At 36.7% G+C, this 16,351-nt stretch overlaps 1 protein-coding gene across 1 annotated transcript in view; it reads left to right on the plus strand.

Moving 5' to 3' along the window:
- The window catches only part of RORB (RAR related orphan receptor B), a 146,228-nt gene extending 131,348 nt beyond the window's left edge, over positions 1–14,880 (plus strand). Inside the window, exons 9-10 of the mRNA XM_075078909.1 lie at positions 4,315–4,427; positions 4,898–14,880. Of these exons, the coding sequence (XP_074935010.1) occupies positions 4,315–4,427; positions 4,898–5,053 (269 nt within the window). The 3' untranslated portion in view covers positions 5,054–14,880. The remainder of the gene's footprint in view (positions 1–4,314; positions 4,428–4,897) is intronic.
- Positions 14,881–16,351: the final 1,471 nt, after the last annotated feature.

Genomic DNA, 16,351 nt, shown 5'->3' on the forward strand with positions numbered 1-16,351 from the left:
CATGATCATTTTTGTCATTAATGACACCTACTGAAAAGACTCTGCTCCTTTCATTTTCCCTTCAAGCAGTTTTTGTGACCATCTGCTCAGGGGTGAAATGGTTGAGTCAGTGGCTCTTCATGGTGTCAGGCCAGGGTGTTCCAGAGAGGACTGTTCAAACAGCCACCATTTCCACCTCAGAGGTGTCCCAACTGTGCACAGGGGTAAGAATTGCCTGTGCATTGTCCCCCAGATGCCCTAACTTCCTTTGGGACAGGGTATTTGCAGTGTCCTGATGGGTCCCTGTCCATCAGCCCTCCCTCAGTCTGAAAAGATGAAAGCTGTGAGCTTGACAGAGATGTGCAGTCAGTGCTCACCAGTGGTTAGCATTAGTGGCCTGTTCAGCAGGATGACTCAGTGCAAAGCTGAAGACAACATGGAAATTTGTTTGGAGTCTGGTCTGTGAAGTTCTTCAATAAGATGTTAACAGAGGCTGCGGAAGACGGTTTCAGTGTTTCCAGCTGACTTTAAATTATGAAGCCAAGGGAAGAAGGAAGAGGGTGGTGGGATCCTTTTAAGTACGATCTGTATTTCTCTTTTGTAACAGCTGCAGGTTTTCTTACTCTTGTTTATTTTCTTACAGTTAGGAACAGGAAAAGTAAGAGTTAGCTGAACAGGCAGATACAATAAGATTATTTCGAAGATCACTTCAAAGTACTTTGGATCAGATGCGGGCATCTCATCTGTAAGGAGAAAGAGAATTTAGTTACATAATTTCTAGCCAATTTGAAAAGAAGTCATGAGTCTCTTTCCTAGGTAATCTTGGAAAGGGGAACAAGTTATAGCCTTATTCAACAAAATCGGGTCACAGAAAGTGTCTAGCACCTCAGAATGTCCTGTGCCTTAGGCCTGGGCAAACCCTATTTAAGTAATGGCAAATTTCCCATTGATTTTAATGGATTTTGGATCAAGTAATTTATTAAATGTGCTTAGCTGCAGGTAGGCATTAGATGGACATCATCATTCTGATTCAGCTCTGCACTTCTACATACATCTCTTTAGTTTGCAAAGCAACAAAACCTCTTGCAATCTGCCAACAGTTCATGTTGCCTGAGTATCCACGCTCATTTCTACTTCTTGCAGCTGTACTAAGTACTTGAAAAAGATAGCAACTCAGGACTGGCTTTGAGCCAGCTGTATTGCAAGCATGTGTTGTAAAAGCTTCTCCATTAACTCTAGTAATGCATTTCAGTCCTGATATACATCAGTTCTGATACAGCCTTTCAGATCTGGATGTCTCCTGAATAGCAGCTTCTGTTTCTGCTAAGTAGCACAGGTAAGTAGAGGTAATTCCAAAGGTTTTTTCATTATAATAAAATTTAAGGGTTGAAGGCAGTGGTACGAGATTAAATATTTCAATAATCCATAGTTCTCCATTTCACATCCAAGTTGGCTTTTTCCTATTTGCAAGCAAGAAGACACATACAGTCTCGCATTCCTTTAACAACAACAACAAAAAAACGTGCACATCTAGTCATAGAAGATGCAATAAGGAAGAAATAGTGGGCTGCAGCATCACGTACATGAGTAAAAGCAATCTCTCTTCCATAAAAAGACTGCAAATTTGGATTGTGCAAATAATTCCCATTTCAGCAGGGCTGCTAAGTTTGGGAGTGGGAAGAAAGGAAAAATGAGTACAGATTGAATGTACATTGAAATTTGCTGTTTATTTTCTTACAAAAATGATAACAGTAAACAACAGAGAAGGAAATAATTTCCTTACACACTAGATGTTCTAGTTTCTTCACAATAAATTGTTTCATCTTGGGAATGTACATGAAAATTTTAAAAATTAAGCACTGCTTCACTGAAGTAGTGTGCCAGTCCTTCCATCCACTGATACAGGTACACAGAGATTCCCTATGGGAAGTAACCATAATCAGGTTTCTTTTCTATAGAAGCCACCATCCTGAAATGTAATTCTTGTGCCCTTGATCTCAGTGTTTATGTAGTTTACAGGAAACAGAGGGGTCCCACCAGGAGTAAAGGGACCTAAGAACATACATTCATACAATTGCTAAGGTTGCAAAGCCCAATGTCAGGCCCATTTTCCACCTGATTCAGAGCACAAATCCAGATTTTCCGATGTAGGGTGGACCTAACCACTCTTCTTGGAGGTGACTCTTCAACTTGATTTCTGATTTCAAAGGTTAGAACATTGTAGAAGGAGTCCAGTAAAGGTTGCAGAGGCATCTCCACCGGCAGACATGCCAGAGCCAGGTGATAAGACCCTAATCTGGCTGCCCCCTGGGTGCCAGTCTCTCCTGAAATTCTGACTGGCCATGTTCCTTTTTGCAAAAGGAGATCTTATAAGTTTTCCATCATCTTCTTTCCTACACTCTTCACTAGCCTAGTGGCCTGTACACTTTTTAAAGATACACAAGTTCAAAACCCAAAAGGAAAAGTACTTCTGTACTGAACCAGTGCTTCTTATATCCTTCTTATATCCTTCTATTCTTCTTATATGCTTCTTATAATATGAGTAGCCACTGATCTATTGAGTTTTTCCTGCAATTTTGTGACTATAACTAGAGGTACATGGGGAATTCCAGCCAAATTTGCAGATGGTTTTCAGGTGGTAGAAACCACATTTTGGGCAACAAACTTAATATCCATTGTAAAAGTTTTACCTAGCTCTTGTCATGAATTTAAGAACTCCAGTATTATATACAGCATGTTCTATGACAGGTAAGTCATTAAACTCACCCTCCAACAGCCTCAGTATATTTTTAAGCTTATTCTTGTGACAGAAAGATAAATCTTTAAGGATTGGTCTCTAGGAGACAGCTCCAGTCTGCCACAATAGGCCTTGATTTAATGCTTTGGAAAGGCATGTTTTTGCAATAGTATAAATTTTGGCACCTAACCAGTGAAGTCTAAATATTACTGTGTGCTTATTTGTGTAGATTCTGTGTGTGCTTTCAGCTAATTCTCTTTCTATGGCCACTGGTAACCCAGGATCCATTGACTTACCTTCCAGGACCATGATTCTCTAAGCTTTGCAAAAAGATTATTTTCTTTTCCTGATCATCTGTCAAGTAGCTAGAGGTTTGGTTTTGTCTCTTTTCACAGTACTTGGTGATGGACACTTTTCATACACCCCTCTCCACAGACAGACAAACGACAGAATCCTGCTCCTTCTGCAATGAAGTACTATTCAGCTCCAACACCTGGGCATGTGTGCTCATTGAAATCGTCAACATATTATATCTATGGCTTATTTTAGTGACTGGGAGTGGGTAAAAGAGCTCTGAAAGTGAAAGGGATTTTCCTGCATTTTTCAATTTGTACATGAATATTCATGCCCTGTGATAAAACAGATTTTATTTCCTGTTTGAAAGCTAAAATCTATACCAAATAATTGGTCTGCATTGAGGGAGAGAGGGAGGCAGAAACAAGTTTGTGGCATGGGAAAACAGAAGGTTTAACGGTGCTGTAAACATACTGTATTAATTGTTTTGGGATTGTCTTGGAGTCTGCTACTTCTCTTTCTGTGTTTGTCTCCAGAAGCTGTGCCTTGTGAGACTATAGATCTTAAGGAAGACCTCCTACACTTGGGCTTTGAGTTCAGTAGAAGCCATATAGGTTTCCAAACAACTGTCTGTAACTGTTCTTCTCCCAGATAACCTTTTAGTTTGTGTTGTTTAAAAAGAGAACATTTTTAAATAATGAGAAATTTGCACTTCAAGATGTTGCAACAACTCATAATTCTTTTGAATTATTAAAGAAATTCTTTTGAAAGAAACCATTTCTTTTTATTCAGAATATAATATTTGGTCTCAAAATGTTAGCCTAGTAAATAATGATATATCTTTTATTTTAATTTTTAAATAATTATATTATTTTCAAAGAACTGTTTTCATCAATATGTTTATTATTTATGTATTAAGACACTGGGATAATATGACACGTTTTTCACCTAGCCAGTATGAATTTAGAGGAACACTGATTGTAGCAACAGAGAATAATAAAATGTTTGGACCTTGTTTCATCTTTACTCCCATCTTTATCTCTAACATCCTGGTTTAAACAAAGAGTTGCAAAGCCAACGTTGGGTTCCTGTACACTTTGTATCTGTTAATTAAACTCTCAGGTGATCCTTCAATGGATTAAGATACTTTGCCTCTGAAACCATGTCTTAATTTTCATGCAGTCCTTCCTCATGGGAATTTTGATTGCTGTGAATGCTTGCCAGCATGGAACACTGTGTTTGTCCATGAGCATGCTCCACATCTGTGCATTCTTGAATTTAGCACTTGCATTCCTTTTACTTAGATCGAGCCTGGTTAATAGAGCCAAGGAAGGTCCAGAAGCTTCAGGAAAAGATTTACTTTGCACTTCAACATGTGATCCAGAAGAACCACCTCGACGATGAGACTTTGACAAAGGTAAAAGGTTAAAATGAAGAGCCGAGCACTCCTTGAGCATGACTTATTTTTGTGTCCATTTCTCCATGAATTGCTGCATTAATGTAAGTTAAAAGCAGCACACAATGTACTCGAAATGTACAGAGGTAAGGCTTGGTTACCTTTGTCCCTGGTTCCTTTTACTCCAACTTTTGTTCAGTCCACTAATCTTTTTAACTGGTACCCTAGCAAGAATGAGTCTGCCTTAAAAAAATACCCATGGAGGCAGTTCCTTGTTAAACATATTTTGGGCCCTTGGCTAAAATTTCCAGGACAATTGTTTTTAGCCTCTAAGGTAAGAACAGTGTCTGGTCCCTTGGATAGATAGTTTTGATGGAGTTCAGAGTATTGCATTCGGTTACCCAAAAATATGTTAATGTGGTTCATTTTGGAAACCGTAATTTATACTAAATTTTCTTCTTCCCTCTCCTTTTTATTTTAATGTCCCACAGTTAATAGCCAAGATACCAACCATTACTGCACTTTGCAACTTGCACGGAGAGAAACTACAGGTATTTAAGCAATCTCATCCAGATATAGTGAACACACTATTTCCTCCATTATACAAGGAGCTTTTCAATCCAGACTCAACCACTGGCTGCAAGTGAAGGGGATAATAGAATTTTCACGTAGTCATGGAATGCATCACTATTAAGACAAAATGAAACGTTTTAATGAAGAACTTATTAAAAATGTCACTACTGCAACACTAGGAATGTCCTGCACTTAATAGAATTATTTTTCACCGCTACAGTTTGAAGAATGTAAATATGCAACTCTGAGTGGGGATGTCTTTTTTCTCTTTTTTTTTTTTTTTGAACTGACAATGAATATACAAATATAGGACACTGGGTGTTACCTTTTTTTATTTTATTTTATTGTGGGATGTTTTGGGAGACAACTGTTCCTAGAATTTTATTGTAGATATACATGAGAATAGAGCAGTACTTTGCAGTATTACTCTTGCTGTTTATTGTTCAAATATAATTTAAGAAAATTCCACGTATTAGACTTGCCTATTTCTGTGTTTTTAGATAGTTTAATGCATGTGGTAATTTGTAGCTGTCTTGGAAATTATGGTGCATGTATGGAATACATATATATATATATATGTGCTATATAATTTTATATATATATATATATATAGGTATTATATGCATACGTGCTGTAGCTTAAAAATCCCATGCCTACTTTTAAAGAATGCTCAGCCTGGCTGTCATGCATTTCTTACTCTCCAAGTAAGGTATTAGATTTACTTTGGGCAATCAAGATTTGCTTTGCCAGTCAGAGTTAAATGATCAGATGCCTATGTGTAATGACAGGATCGCTTCTGAGATATGTGTAATGTAGTGCATGTGTGCAGTCTGTAAATGAAACATCAGGAATGTATCAATGGTGCAAAAGCCTTGTCTGGATTATTTCAGTTGAGGGAGGAAATGGTTTTTTAGGAATTTACTCCCTGTTACAGGGATGGAGCATATATAAAAGTGAACATTGTAGGACCTGATATCAGTAAAGTATCTGAAACACTTTTCTGATTCCACACATAATTTTATTTTAAATATACTGCTTTGAAAAGTAGTTGCAAGGCTTGGTTTGTACTCAATGGAAAGATACATAGTGGCTGAACTTAATGGAAAGACATATAGTGAACTCAGAAGAAGCCTAAAATGTAACTCTGAAGGGTAGCAGCAGAGGGTGGAAGGGAGGGAAGGAGGAAAGTCAAAATGAGCAAAGTCCATAGCTACGAATCACTATCACTCTTTCTGACATAGCCGTCATCTAGATGGGATTGATGATTTCCATTACACACATATATATGCATATATGTATGTATATATCCAGATGTATATAACTGTAAATATATACATATATGAGGTTGATTTTAGATGCACTTCAGAGGGGAGCAAAGGATCAGGGTTTCTTTTTGTCTGTCTCTGAATTGACTTTATGTGCATTTGCTTGCCACACCAAAGGCAAACACAGAGAGGAGTGGAAGACTGCCATGGACTTAATCTTGTGGATTAATTAATTAGCAGTCATGATTAATGTATTTGGATTCTGCCAGAGATGCAAAATATGGAAGGGGGATTCAGTTTCTGCTACAGCTCTGCCCTTACCACCACTTTTACCCATTGGGAGCTTTTCCAGAGAAGTCTCCTCCACGGATACCTGTGGAGGGAGTAAAGCAGAAATAACAGGAGGCAGGCAGTAGAGGAGAAATGAAGGCAGGATCACAAGCAGATACATTTCTTTATTTCAAATCACATAGAAGTCAGCAATTGGATGCAAGGAAAGAAGGCGCATGCTGGCAGGGGGGCCAAAGGACCCGCCGTCAGCCAGGCTGCATGACGGAGCAGTGTCACAGGGAGCCCAAAGACGCATAGCTGGGCCCCTGAGTTGGTACAGAAACTTTGTTTGTTGCAGTGATAACTTAATGCCTCCAGCTTTTCCAGCAGACTTGCACAGCTCTGGGCTCAATCTTCTGTTCCTTTTTCTGCATGACCAAATAATTCACACGCTATTCCAAGTACTTTGTTTTCCCTTGCCCTCCATCAGCCGGTTTGCAAGTTTACATACATGTTTTATGACAGAATCCATAACTAGACAACATCAACATTTGTTTGCTGTGTTTTAGCAATGCCAGACCAGATACACAAGTAGTTACAAATTCTCAGCTAATAAATGTTTCTCTGTACAACCATTACAACTTCAAAAAGAAAAAAGAAAAAAAAGCTGCACAGCAAAGTTAGTTGTGCTGAGAATTTTACTTAGTCCTATAGAACAGGAATACCTTTTTTACTCCAAATTCAGAACAGATTTTCTGATCTCTACTGATTACATTAAAATTACTTCAATTAACATAATAAAGCATTGGTCTTGATGCTTCTTTTTACCACTTAAACCCCAAAACTGGCATTCCCTTATAAGGTGATTTATCTGTTTTCAGCCCCTTTTACATGGCAAATCCATGAAAAGGACCCCAAAATCCAATCCTTCCTAATATCAGAAACTTAATTAACTATATTTATGTATTGCTTGTGTGAATTTGTTTGGGAAAAAATGTAAGTCAAACTGAAACCTGGAAGAGCTCAGTTTTAACTGCATGTTTTTCTTGTCTTTTCCAACACAAGAACACACCCATATATATTTGATTGAAAACCTTTATAAACTTGTTTTCAGTATATCAAAAGTAACTTATTTAGCCAACCTGCAGAAATATAGAATATGTGATAAATATTACTGTTCTTAGTGTTGATAAATAAAGAGGCTTGTTATGTTTATAAATAGTCCTTCACAATTACATGTTACACCTTGAAAAGGTTCTTTTCAAATAAGCTAATCAGTCCTTGGGATTTTTGACTTATGTCTTCATAAAGCTAACCAAATGGAGAACACCAGTAAAAAGACATGATTTAACCATTATCTGCAGTGCTTTTAATCCTTAAAGCATTATTCTTAAATCACTGCAACCTCATGACCTTTTAATCAGTAAGGATTACTGCATTTATTAAAGATGCAGAAATAAAGGAAAAGAAGTTAAATGACTTGCCAGAGACCACAGACTCCAGTTCTGGAATAAAAATGCGGAGGCACAGTATCCAGTCCTGGAATAGAAAAAATTGATTCTTGCCTTTAGGTCCTAAAAATATTAAAATGCTAGTATACAAAATTTTAATTGCCATTCATAGGCAATAGCCTGTACAAACAATAACAAATACTGTCAAATTTATTTTTTATGTTCAAATAAGTTTCATTATCAACAGCTTGCTCTATTTTTGTTTCTACTTTTACAGAATTTAAGCAAATAACCTTGTTTATTTGGAAAACAAAAATTCATTCTCATACATTATTTATTTGTGGTAACTAAGGCTAAGAAATTTTATTTAATTTTCTTTGATTTGGGATTGGCCACATAGGTATATAGTACCTCTTTTGCCCTTCATTGACTGAGTTTAGAACAATAAATAATGATCACACGCTACAGGCTGGTTTTTTATTGTTGGCTTTGATACATAGTCATTTATACTCAAAATTTCAAACTCTTGATATTGGATTTCATATCTTCAAGCTATGTTTAAATTTATATTTTAAATCAAAAATTAGCATGAATTCAAGTAGATAACTGCATAACCCACTCACAAAATGCATTTTAGAAAATATTAAGGGTGCATTTTGTTTCTTCTTGGTTTTCATTAGACCACAGTAGTATCTGAGGCCCTTCAATTAAATCTCTAAAACTAGGATTTGTCACATATGCTCTCTGTAGTAATTGGTTATGCTTGTTGATTTTCTAGTCACAAGCTTTTCAAATGGAACATATTTTTTAATGATTGAGAAACCTCAGACCTTTAACAAAAAGGTATTTAAAGCATGTATTGAATCTTGAACTTCTAGCATTGCTCTCAGATAATTCAACCACATTGATCTAAATTATCCCTGGCATCAAGGAAGCAGATGTAAGTTGTTCATTACACTACCACAGAGACTTAATTTTGGTGTAAATGTCACCCTTGCCAGCTCTTTATATAAAGAATTAATTCCAAGAGTCATATTTCCTTCTAATGGAAAGATTGCTTCAGTGATTGCTTTGGAAAAAAAACAGGGCAATAGAAGGCATCCAGCTGGGCCGACTTGTTTCCAAAAGCAACATATATTTTTTGATTGGTTTGAGATAGGCAGCATTAAGGAATTGATAATGCAAGTTGTCAGGCTCCCTTAGCTCTAACTAAAGCCACTAAAAATGGAGGCATCTCCGCATCACACAGAAGGTGCTCAAGCCCTCATAAAATCAGAAGCCCTTAGTGTTAAGAGGTCCCCTTTGAGCTTTGCTAAGCACAAGTCAGATGTTATCCTCCTACTTGCTTGTTAATGTTTTTACTTCACACTTTTTGTTGTTCATTTCAGCTCCATTTCACAGGGATCAGTTTATTCCTCCTGTTGCGCCTTGGGTGCTGATGTTATCTCGATGCCTGTGCCAGCTTATGGTGCTCCAGGTGGAGCAGCTACCAGACTTGTCCATGAAGATGAGCTTTGTTATGTCATTTTTCTTTGTTTTCATGGTGGCAGCTTGCACAGGTGTACGTTTCCCTTTGAAAGAGTTTGCAGGGATTTCTGATGTAACAACTACACAAAGAGGGTGCAAAGCTGCTTTTGTGCACTGGCTTCTCAGCCTCCCACTCCAGGGCTGCTCCAAGGCTACAGCAGTCTCACAGACCAGTCAGACAGCACATTAGAGATATGCAGCTGATGGCTCCCTTTCCCTGTTGTCTTTTTCACCCCCTCTAACATTTCAGGCTCCCCCCATCCTCCTTCTTCCTGACTCTGCATTGATTGTGCTGTTTCCAAATAAGCCAAGGTCCAGCCTGGAAGCTGATTCCTATTTTCAAAGTCATTATCTGTTGGACATCACAGGAATATAGCACTGGGCAATAAGCTCAAACTGAAATGTGGAATAGATTTTTGTCCAAATATGTTATGCCTAAGCACTTACAAAATGGAAACCTGAGACAGAACAGCTTGCTTTTCCCTGGCAATAACAAAACAGTGTATTGTATTCCCACCTACCAACCTGTCCCAGCACTTTCTGCCTCCACTCTATAGACTAACTCCTATCTCTGACATCCAGTAGGAACACGGTGATGGAGACCCAGTCCTCTTTCCTTTTTAAGTTTCACGCTTTGTAAATGACAATCACTGCTTGACGCAGATATTGCACTGTATGCCACTCAGGGATGTTTCATTACTAAAAATAGCTATATAAATATAACAGTGATAATACAGAAAAGAACTTTAGAGGCTTTGAAGGGCACAAGTTTTGCTGCCCAAATGAATGCGACCCAGACAAGGCTTTCAAGCCAGTGATTAGAAGTAACATTGGTATAAACTGAATTCACTGTCAGCATTTCCTCAGCTTGATGCAGGACTCACTTAACCCATTATTTCACAGTCAGAGGATTCCTACTGACCCATCAGTCTGTGATGTAAAATCTTTCTGGAAAGAAAATGCAAGGAAGTTTTGTACGAGTTACTGAATTTAGACAACTGACAAAAGAAAGTGCAGTTTAAAGGTACTACGTTAGGTACCGTTAATGTAAGCTCATATTCAGAATTGCTGCAGGCACATAAGAAGAAAGGTTAAGATGTGGAATAAATTATAGTATGTCAGCAATGACAGCAACAATTATGCCGAACTACCACATGGAGAAATGACTATAAAGAGCAAGTAGTATAAAGTGGCTAACAGCTACCCTTTCCCCTCAGGGATGCACGAAATCATAGCTACCCCAGGCCTCTGTAGCAATGCTTCTCCACAGTGTGACCAAACCTTTTCTCACCTCAAGCATTTTATACTGTGCTAGTGAAAAATACTCCCATTTCCTAGAATTTTGAAATGTGCTTCTGCTTATCCCTAGCTTTACACCACAGGTTTCTATAGACCTGTCATTACAAGAACACACACAGAAAGACAAATTGCAGTGGATTATATTGCCAGTCATGGAGTTAATACCAGGTTTCCACCTAAGAGGTTTTCGTCAGCTCTGAGTATGATCATTGCTCCTATTGTCACAGTGAGTATGTATGGGTTTTGACTCCTTCCATCTTCTGAATTCCCTACACCTAGAAGATGGGTGGGCAACCTCAAGAGGTGGAAAGGAGAAGCCAATATCCCTATGTGTCAAGGTTTTCATAACCATATTCTTCGTTAACTGTTCCTCTGCAATTTGGATTTTAATCTTTCAGGTTGCTGGGAGCCATATTTAAGTGAATGAAATTCTTGTTAGCATGATACCTGTCCATTAAAAGGAATGGTCTTCTGGGCAGAAGACCTTGCCTCTCTTTTCCTTTTACTCCTAGCTCCTAATGAATGAGGCCTGGACTGGTAAATGATTCATCTTTGCTCTTTCTCAAGCTGATTCTTACCTGCAGCCTGTAATGAAGGGTCTACCCAGGAGGTAGAAAGCAGGCTCCTCTTCCTCCCAACCTCCATCTCCTCATTTAGCTATATTGTCCTTGAATATGTTGTCCCTGCAAGTAACGCTGGGTGTCAATGAACCCAGCACCCCAATATTTTACAATCCCAGAAGTGGTTTGCAGCAGGTCATTTAACTATAAAAGCCACTTGTGTATGGAGTCTGAAGACTAAAGCCACTGTGAAGAGACCTAAAATTTCTACAGTAGTAGCTCACAGTTCAGTAACTGTCCTAAAAAGGCAGCGTGAATGTCCAGTGACATGATGGGTGTGTCAGGGTCCTCTAAACGATCCTTGCATGTCATTTGTGCTTAGAGAATAAGGCAACGCACAAAATGTTCTAGGAAAGAAGAAGTATTTCCTGGGTGTTACTGCAGGCAGTGAGGATAATATTGCTCACAGTGAGTTCAGTAACATGATGTGCTACATTTACATAATTTCATCATCCTCATAATTCAAGCACAGCATGCAGGGAGAGTGAAAGAAAACATCATTGGATATAGCAGCAATAAATAAATGTTTCTTTGTAACTGTACTTGCAGAAGTTGTTCACTTTGCACGTGGTCTTCTGTACAATAACATAAAGAACTTCATCTAATGTAGATATCACAGTGTTTTTGCATATTTGTTGGATTTGTTGGCTGGAGCTGCTAATTTGTGATTGAAGATACTGCTGTTGAGGAAAATGTATGTGCTTCAAAAAAAGGCTGAGGCCCTTATTTATGGCTATACATTGGCAGCAGTAAAGTATGTTCAATATAAAACTCTGTCTGGACAGAATTTTTAAAATGTCTCTTAGTTGTCAACATTATGGTCATGTTGGTCCCTTATTTGGGCAACAAGAATGCAACTGTATTGAAAAACAAGGAGGGCCAGATGGTCAACCACAAAGAACAGGAAAGAACAGGCTTTACCTTGAAGACTGTTCCAGATAAAACCAGCTTATTAAAAAAAAAATAAAAAATATATATTAAAAAAAGCACTTATACTTGTCTTGATTAGACACACAGCTTAATAAGTCAAAGTAACTACATTAGGCTGTTGACTTTGGGGATTCAGATTCAGATGCACTACATTTGTGTTTTTTTAATGTGTCACTTCAATGTCAGAATCAGGCAAAAAAGGTGTTTTGTTGTTAGTAAGAAATGCTAATAGTCATTTAACCCTAGGGAGTGTGGACCACACATTCTTATGCAGTAGATGGGGATTTATTCATGCACTTACTCTTAAAAAGCCACTGAGTAGCATAGCAAGTGAACTAGCCGTGATAGTCTTTGCCTCTTGTGTGACTGCAGTGTGACCTCTAGTAGGCTACAGGGAGCGGCTCTGTGATTGTACTTGTGGCCACAAATAAAGCACAACTGAACTGTAAGCTGTTATCAACACCCAGCTAAATCAAATGCATGGGGTCTTTTGCGATTTATGCTAATCGCTGTGAGATAATTCCCATGTTAAACTAATTACTCTGGTTGTAATGAATGGATGGTATAAATAAAATAGGAAACAGAAGAGCAACAAAACCCCTTATTTTACAGCTGCACTCTCTGCCTCATCTGATTAACACTAAAGTTACTTAAAAACTAAACAAACAAAACAAGAAGAAAGAAACCTGAGTATGTATTGTAGAAATGTAGAAGATAAATAAAATATTTTTTCAAATGTAATTACTTTTAATATATGCTTGTGGAAGGTCTGATACTATGTATGCTGTCTCTGTAATTTTTGCTGTAAATAACTTGGGACAGTGAATACACTGATTTTTTCTATGTCTCTGTTTAAGCATAAGACTTTGTAACAATTTTTTTTAAAGAGGAAAAACATCAAAGAGTAAATTATGTACTTGCTTCCTGTGAGTGTAACGTACTCTTCAGTTTTTATGGAAACTGATTGTAATAGATAAAGCCTTTGACCAGCCGTTGATGTTTAGTGTATACTTCTGTTTGTAATGAGGAAAAAAAAGATGGGACTGTCAATGAAACATGATCCCAGTGAGTCTGTACAGTAAGTATTGTATTAATACCTGCAGACTGCACTTGACTAATGTAATTTCAAGAAAGGTTGCTCAAGCAAATAGTGTTTCCTTACAGCATATGGCTTTTATGAATCCTTCTAACATGAATTATATTAGTAAAAATGATTTCTTTCTTTCCAATGAGCAAAATATTTTTGTATGCCTTTAATTTCTTATTAAAATTTGAGGTCAGGTCACTCATTAGATATAATCCGAAGCCATAACTGACCTTCACCAAATACATGTTTTAAAGCTCATAACAGAAGAAGAAATTATGTCCAGTTTATCAACAGCTGTAATAACACAGGCAGGAGCATAAATAACACGCAAAGTATTTGTATGCTTTTCTGGCATCCTAATACAAATTTAATGGCTAGTATTTTATGATTACCAATTTATAAAAAAAGAAAAACGTAACTAAAATAGATATTTAGATTTAAATGAAACTTTCTAATATTTTTGAAATATCCCTGAAAATGCTTCCTTGCTTTTAGGATTATGAGAGAAACTGATTTTTCATATACTTCCCACTTTCAAATATCTAATGTTTTTACCCTATTTCCAGTTCATTTTGTTAGAGTGAAATGAGATGTTAGGACCCAGATCTCCAAGCCCTGAGCTATTTTGTGCTTGGCTGTAGCTATATTGTTGTAAATCAATTTGATTTGAATTTTGGAGGTGTGTTGCTTGCTACTTGATAAGCATGCTTACCACTGTTGCTAACACACAAGTGTTGCATTGCCTGTCAAGAAGTGTGATAAAAAACAATGAAATAAAATATGAATAACACTCAAAATGAATCACTCTCAAAAGCTGAATAAAATTTCCTTTCTAAAATCAAATGCCTCATAGAGTCAATAGTGATTTTCTTTTCTTTTTAAGCTTAATTGTATAATAAGTATGATGTATCTTAACTGGCTTGTAGATGCAAAAAGCAAAACTGCAAATGAACCATGATATACTGGGTAAAAATCTGTCTCCATTGAAACCAGTGGCAAAACGCCTGACTCATTTCCATGGAGCCAGGAGTTCATCCAGCATTTTTACATCTGCAATTTTGTTCTGATCTTTCTCCCTTGTTTAATATAACTGACCTAATTTATGTGTACGTGAGTAAAAATACAGCCTGATTCATTTAGAAAGTGACTGTTGAGGGTTTTATTTTTTATCATGAATTTCGTAGGACCAGCATCCCTGTCAAATGAAAAGGTTCTATATTACTTTAGAATGTAATAGGTTTTTGTCTTAGTCTATGTCCTGTAAATTATTAGTTTAATACTGTTAGCATTCCATAATAAAACACACATGATTTTTGAATGTTTTCTGTAAATGACAATCAATGTTGATGAAGTTCCTTTCTTTAATGCAAAAATTAAAAAAAAAAAACAACTGTATAAGAAAATAAATTCTGTTGTGTGACTTTTTTTCCCAGTCAGTTTGATTTACCTGGATCTTTCAGGAGAAGGAACAGTGTGTGCATTTCCAAAAAAAGAAGGGTAAAAACAAAAACCTAAACATCAGAACTCTGTACTTATTTTCAGGTTTTCTCTTAATCTGTTGAATTAAGTAGAGAATGTGACTCCATCAATGCACCAAAAGTGGTTCTGTTTTGCAATTTAAATTACAGCTGCAACTTTTGAATATGCAAACTGTTAGATTTATTCATTTATTTCTCTATTTATTTTGGGGAAAGCCTCACCTAATAGAAAAGCAAAACAACACAAGAAACACTTGCATGAAGGCAAACTGCACAGTAACATAACAGACGGTTATCTTATTTAAAAGAAGATACTGTAGTTAAAATAAATATAAATATATAAACTGTTTAAGTTTGTGTATGTATAGTAATTAATACTGACAAATGGAACACAAAATGTTAGCTGTGAAAGTTGAAGATCGTACCTTTCAAAGACATTGTCTTTTCATTTTTAGGACCTTAAATTTAAAGCTGGAGTAAATTGAAAAAGACAATATCTAAGGCCTCATTTTGCAAACTGCTAAGCACATGTTAACAGTGTTACTGGCTTCAGCAGGATTCATGCATGCACTTAATGCCAGTATGTTTAAAAGTTTGGGTTCTGAGATACAGTAAGTGTAGCTTAACATGATTATATTTTCAAGTCCTAGATATTTAAGACTCATTTGGAGGTTTCACATCCATCTGAAACAATTTCAGACAAATAGGGAGTTAATATATAAACATTTATTTTTCAGGTATCATGAAGCTGGACAGTTTACTAGCCATATGAAATAAATGGATGGTTGTATTTACATGTTGCAAAACAGGCAACCATGCAAATATGCTGTTGGTATTTAAATATTTAGAATACCAGAGGTAGTCATTTTATACTAACCTGTATTTTTTTTTCAGTTAGAAAATAAGAAGCAGTGATTTTAAAACATCAATAGATTTTGTGTAGTTCATATTTCCATAGTGTTTTCTTGTCTTTGATATTTTAAGACTGCCTATCTTTCTAGCCTGCCTTTTCATGAAAGACAGAAACAAACTTGCATAGTTTCTGACTGGCAAATAACACAATGATCAACACTTTGTGAGAAGACAGGTAGAACATTATTTTGAAACATAGTTATATGCAAGTCTTACAGGGCATCACTTACTACTCTGTTGTGCCAGTCAAATGTCAGTGTAAATGTCAGCATGCCTAGGCCCACAACAAATTTACTCCTATGTGTATGAACTATTTTATACATTTTGCATATTACAGTTTCTCAAAGGTAGATGAATTAATATAAGCTTTAAAGAAAGAAAATGGTGAAATGCATTAGACAAAACTACATGAAATAACAATAGCCGTCAGTCCCAGAATGATTATATCCTTACAGGTGTTCACTTAATTACAAACCCATGCAAATGCAGCCTTCTGGTTCATAATGTATCGTGGATGTATTCAACCATAACTT

Source organism: Phalacrocorax aristotelis, chromosome Z (assembly GCF_949628215.1).
Source record: "Phalacrocorax aristotelis chromosome Z, bGulAri2.1, whole genome shotgun sequence".
Lineage (NCBI taxonomy): Eukaryota > Metazoa > Chordata > Aves > Suliformes > Phalacrocoracidae > Phalacrocorax > Phalacrocorax aristotelis.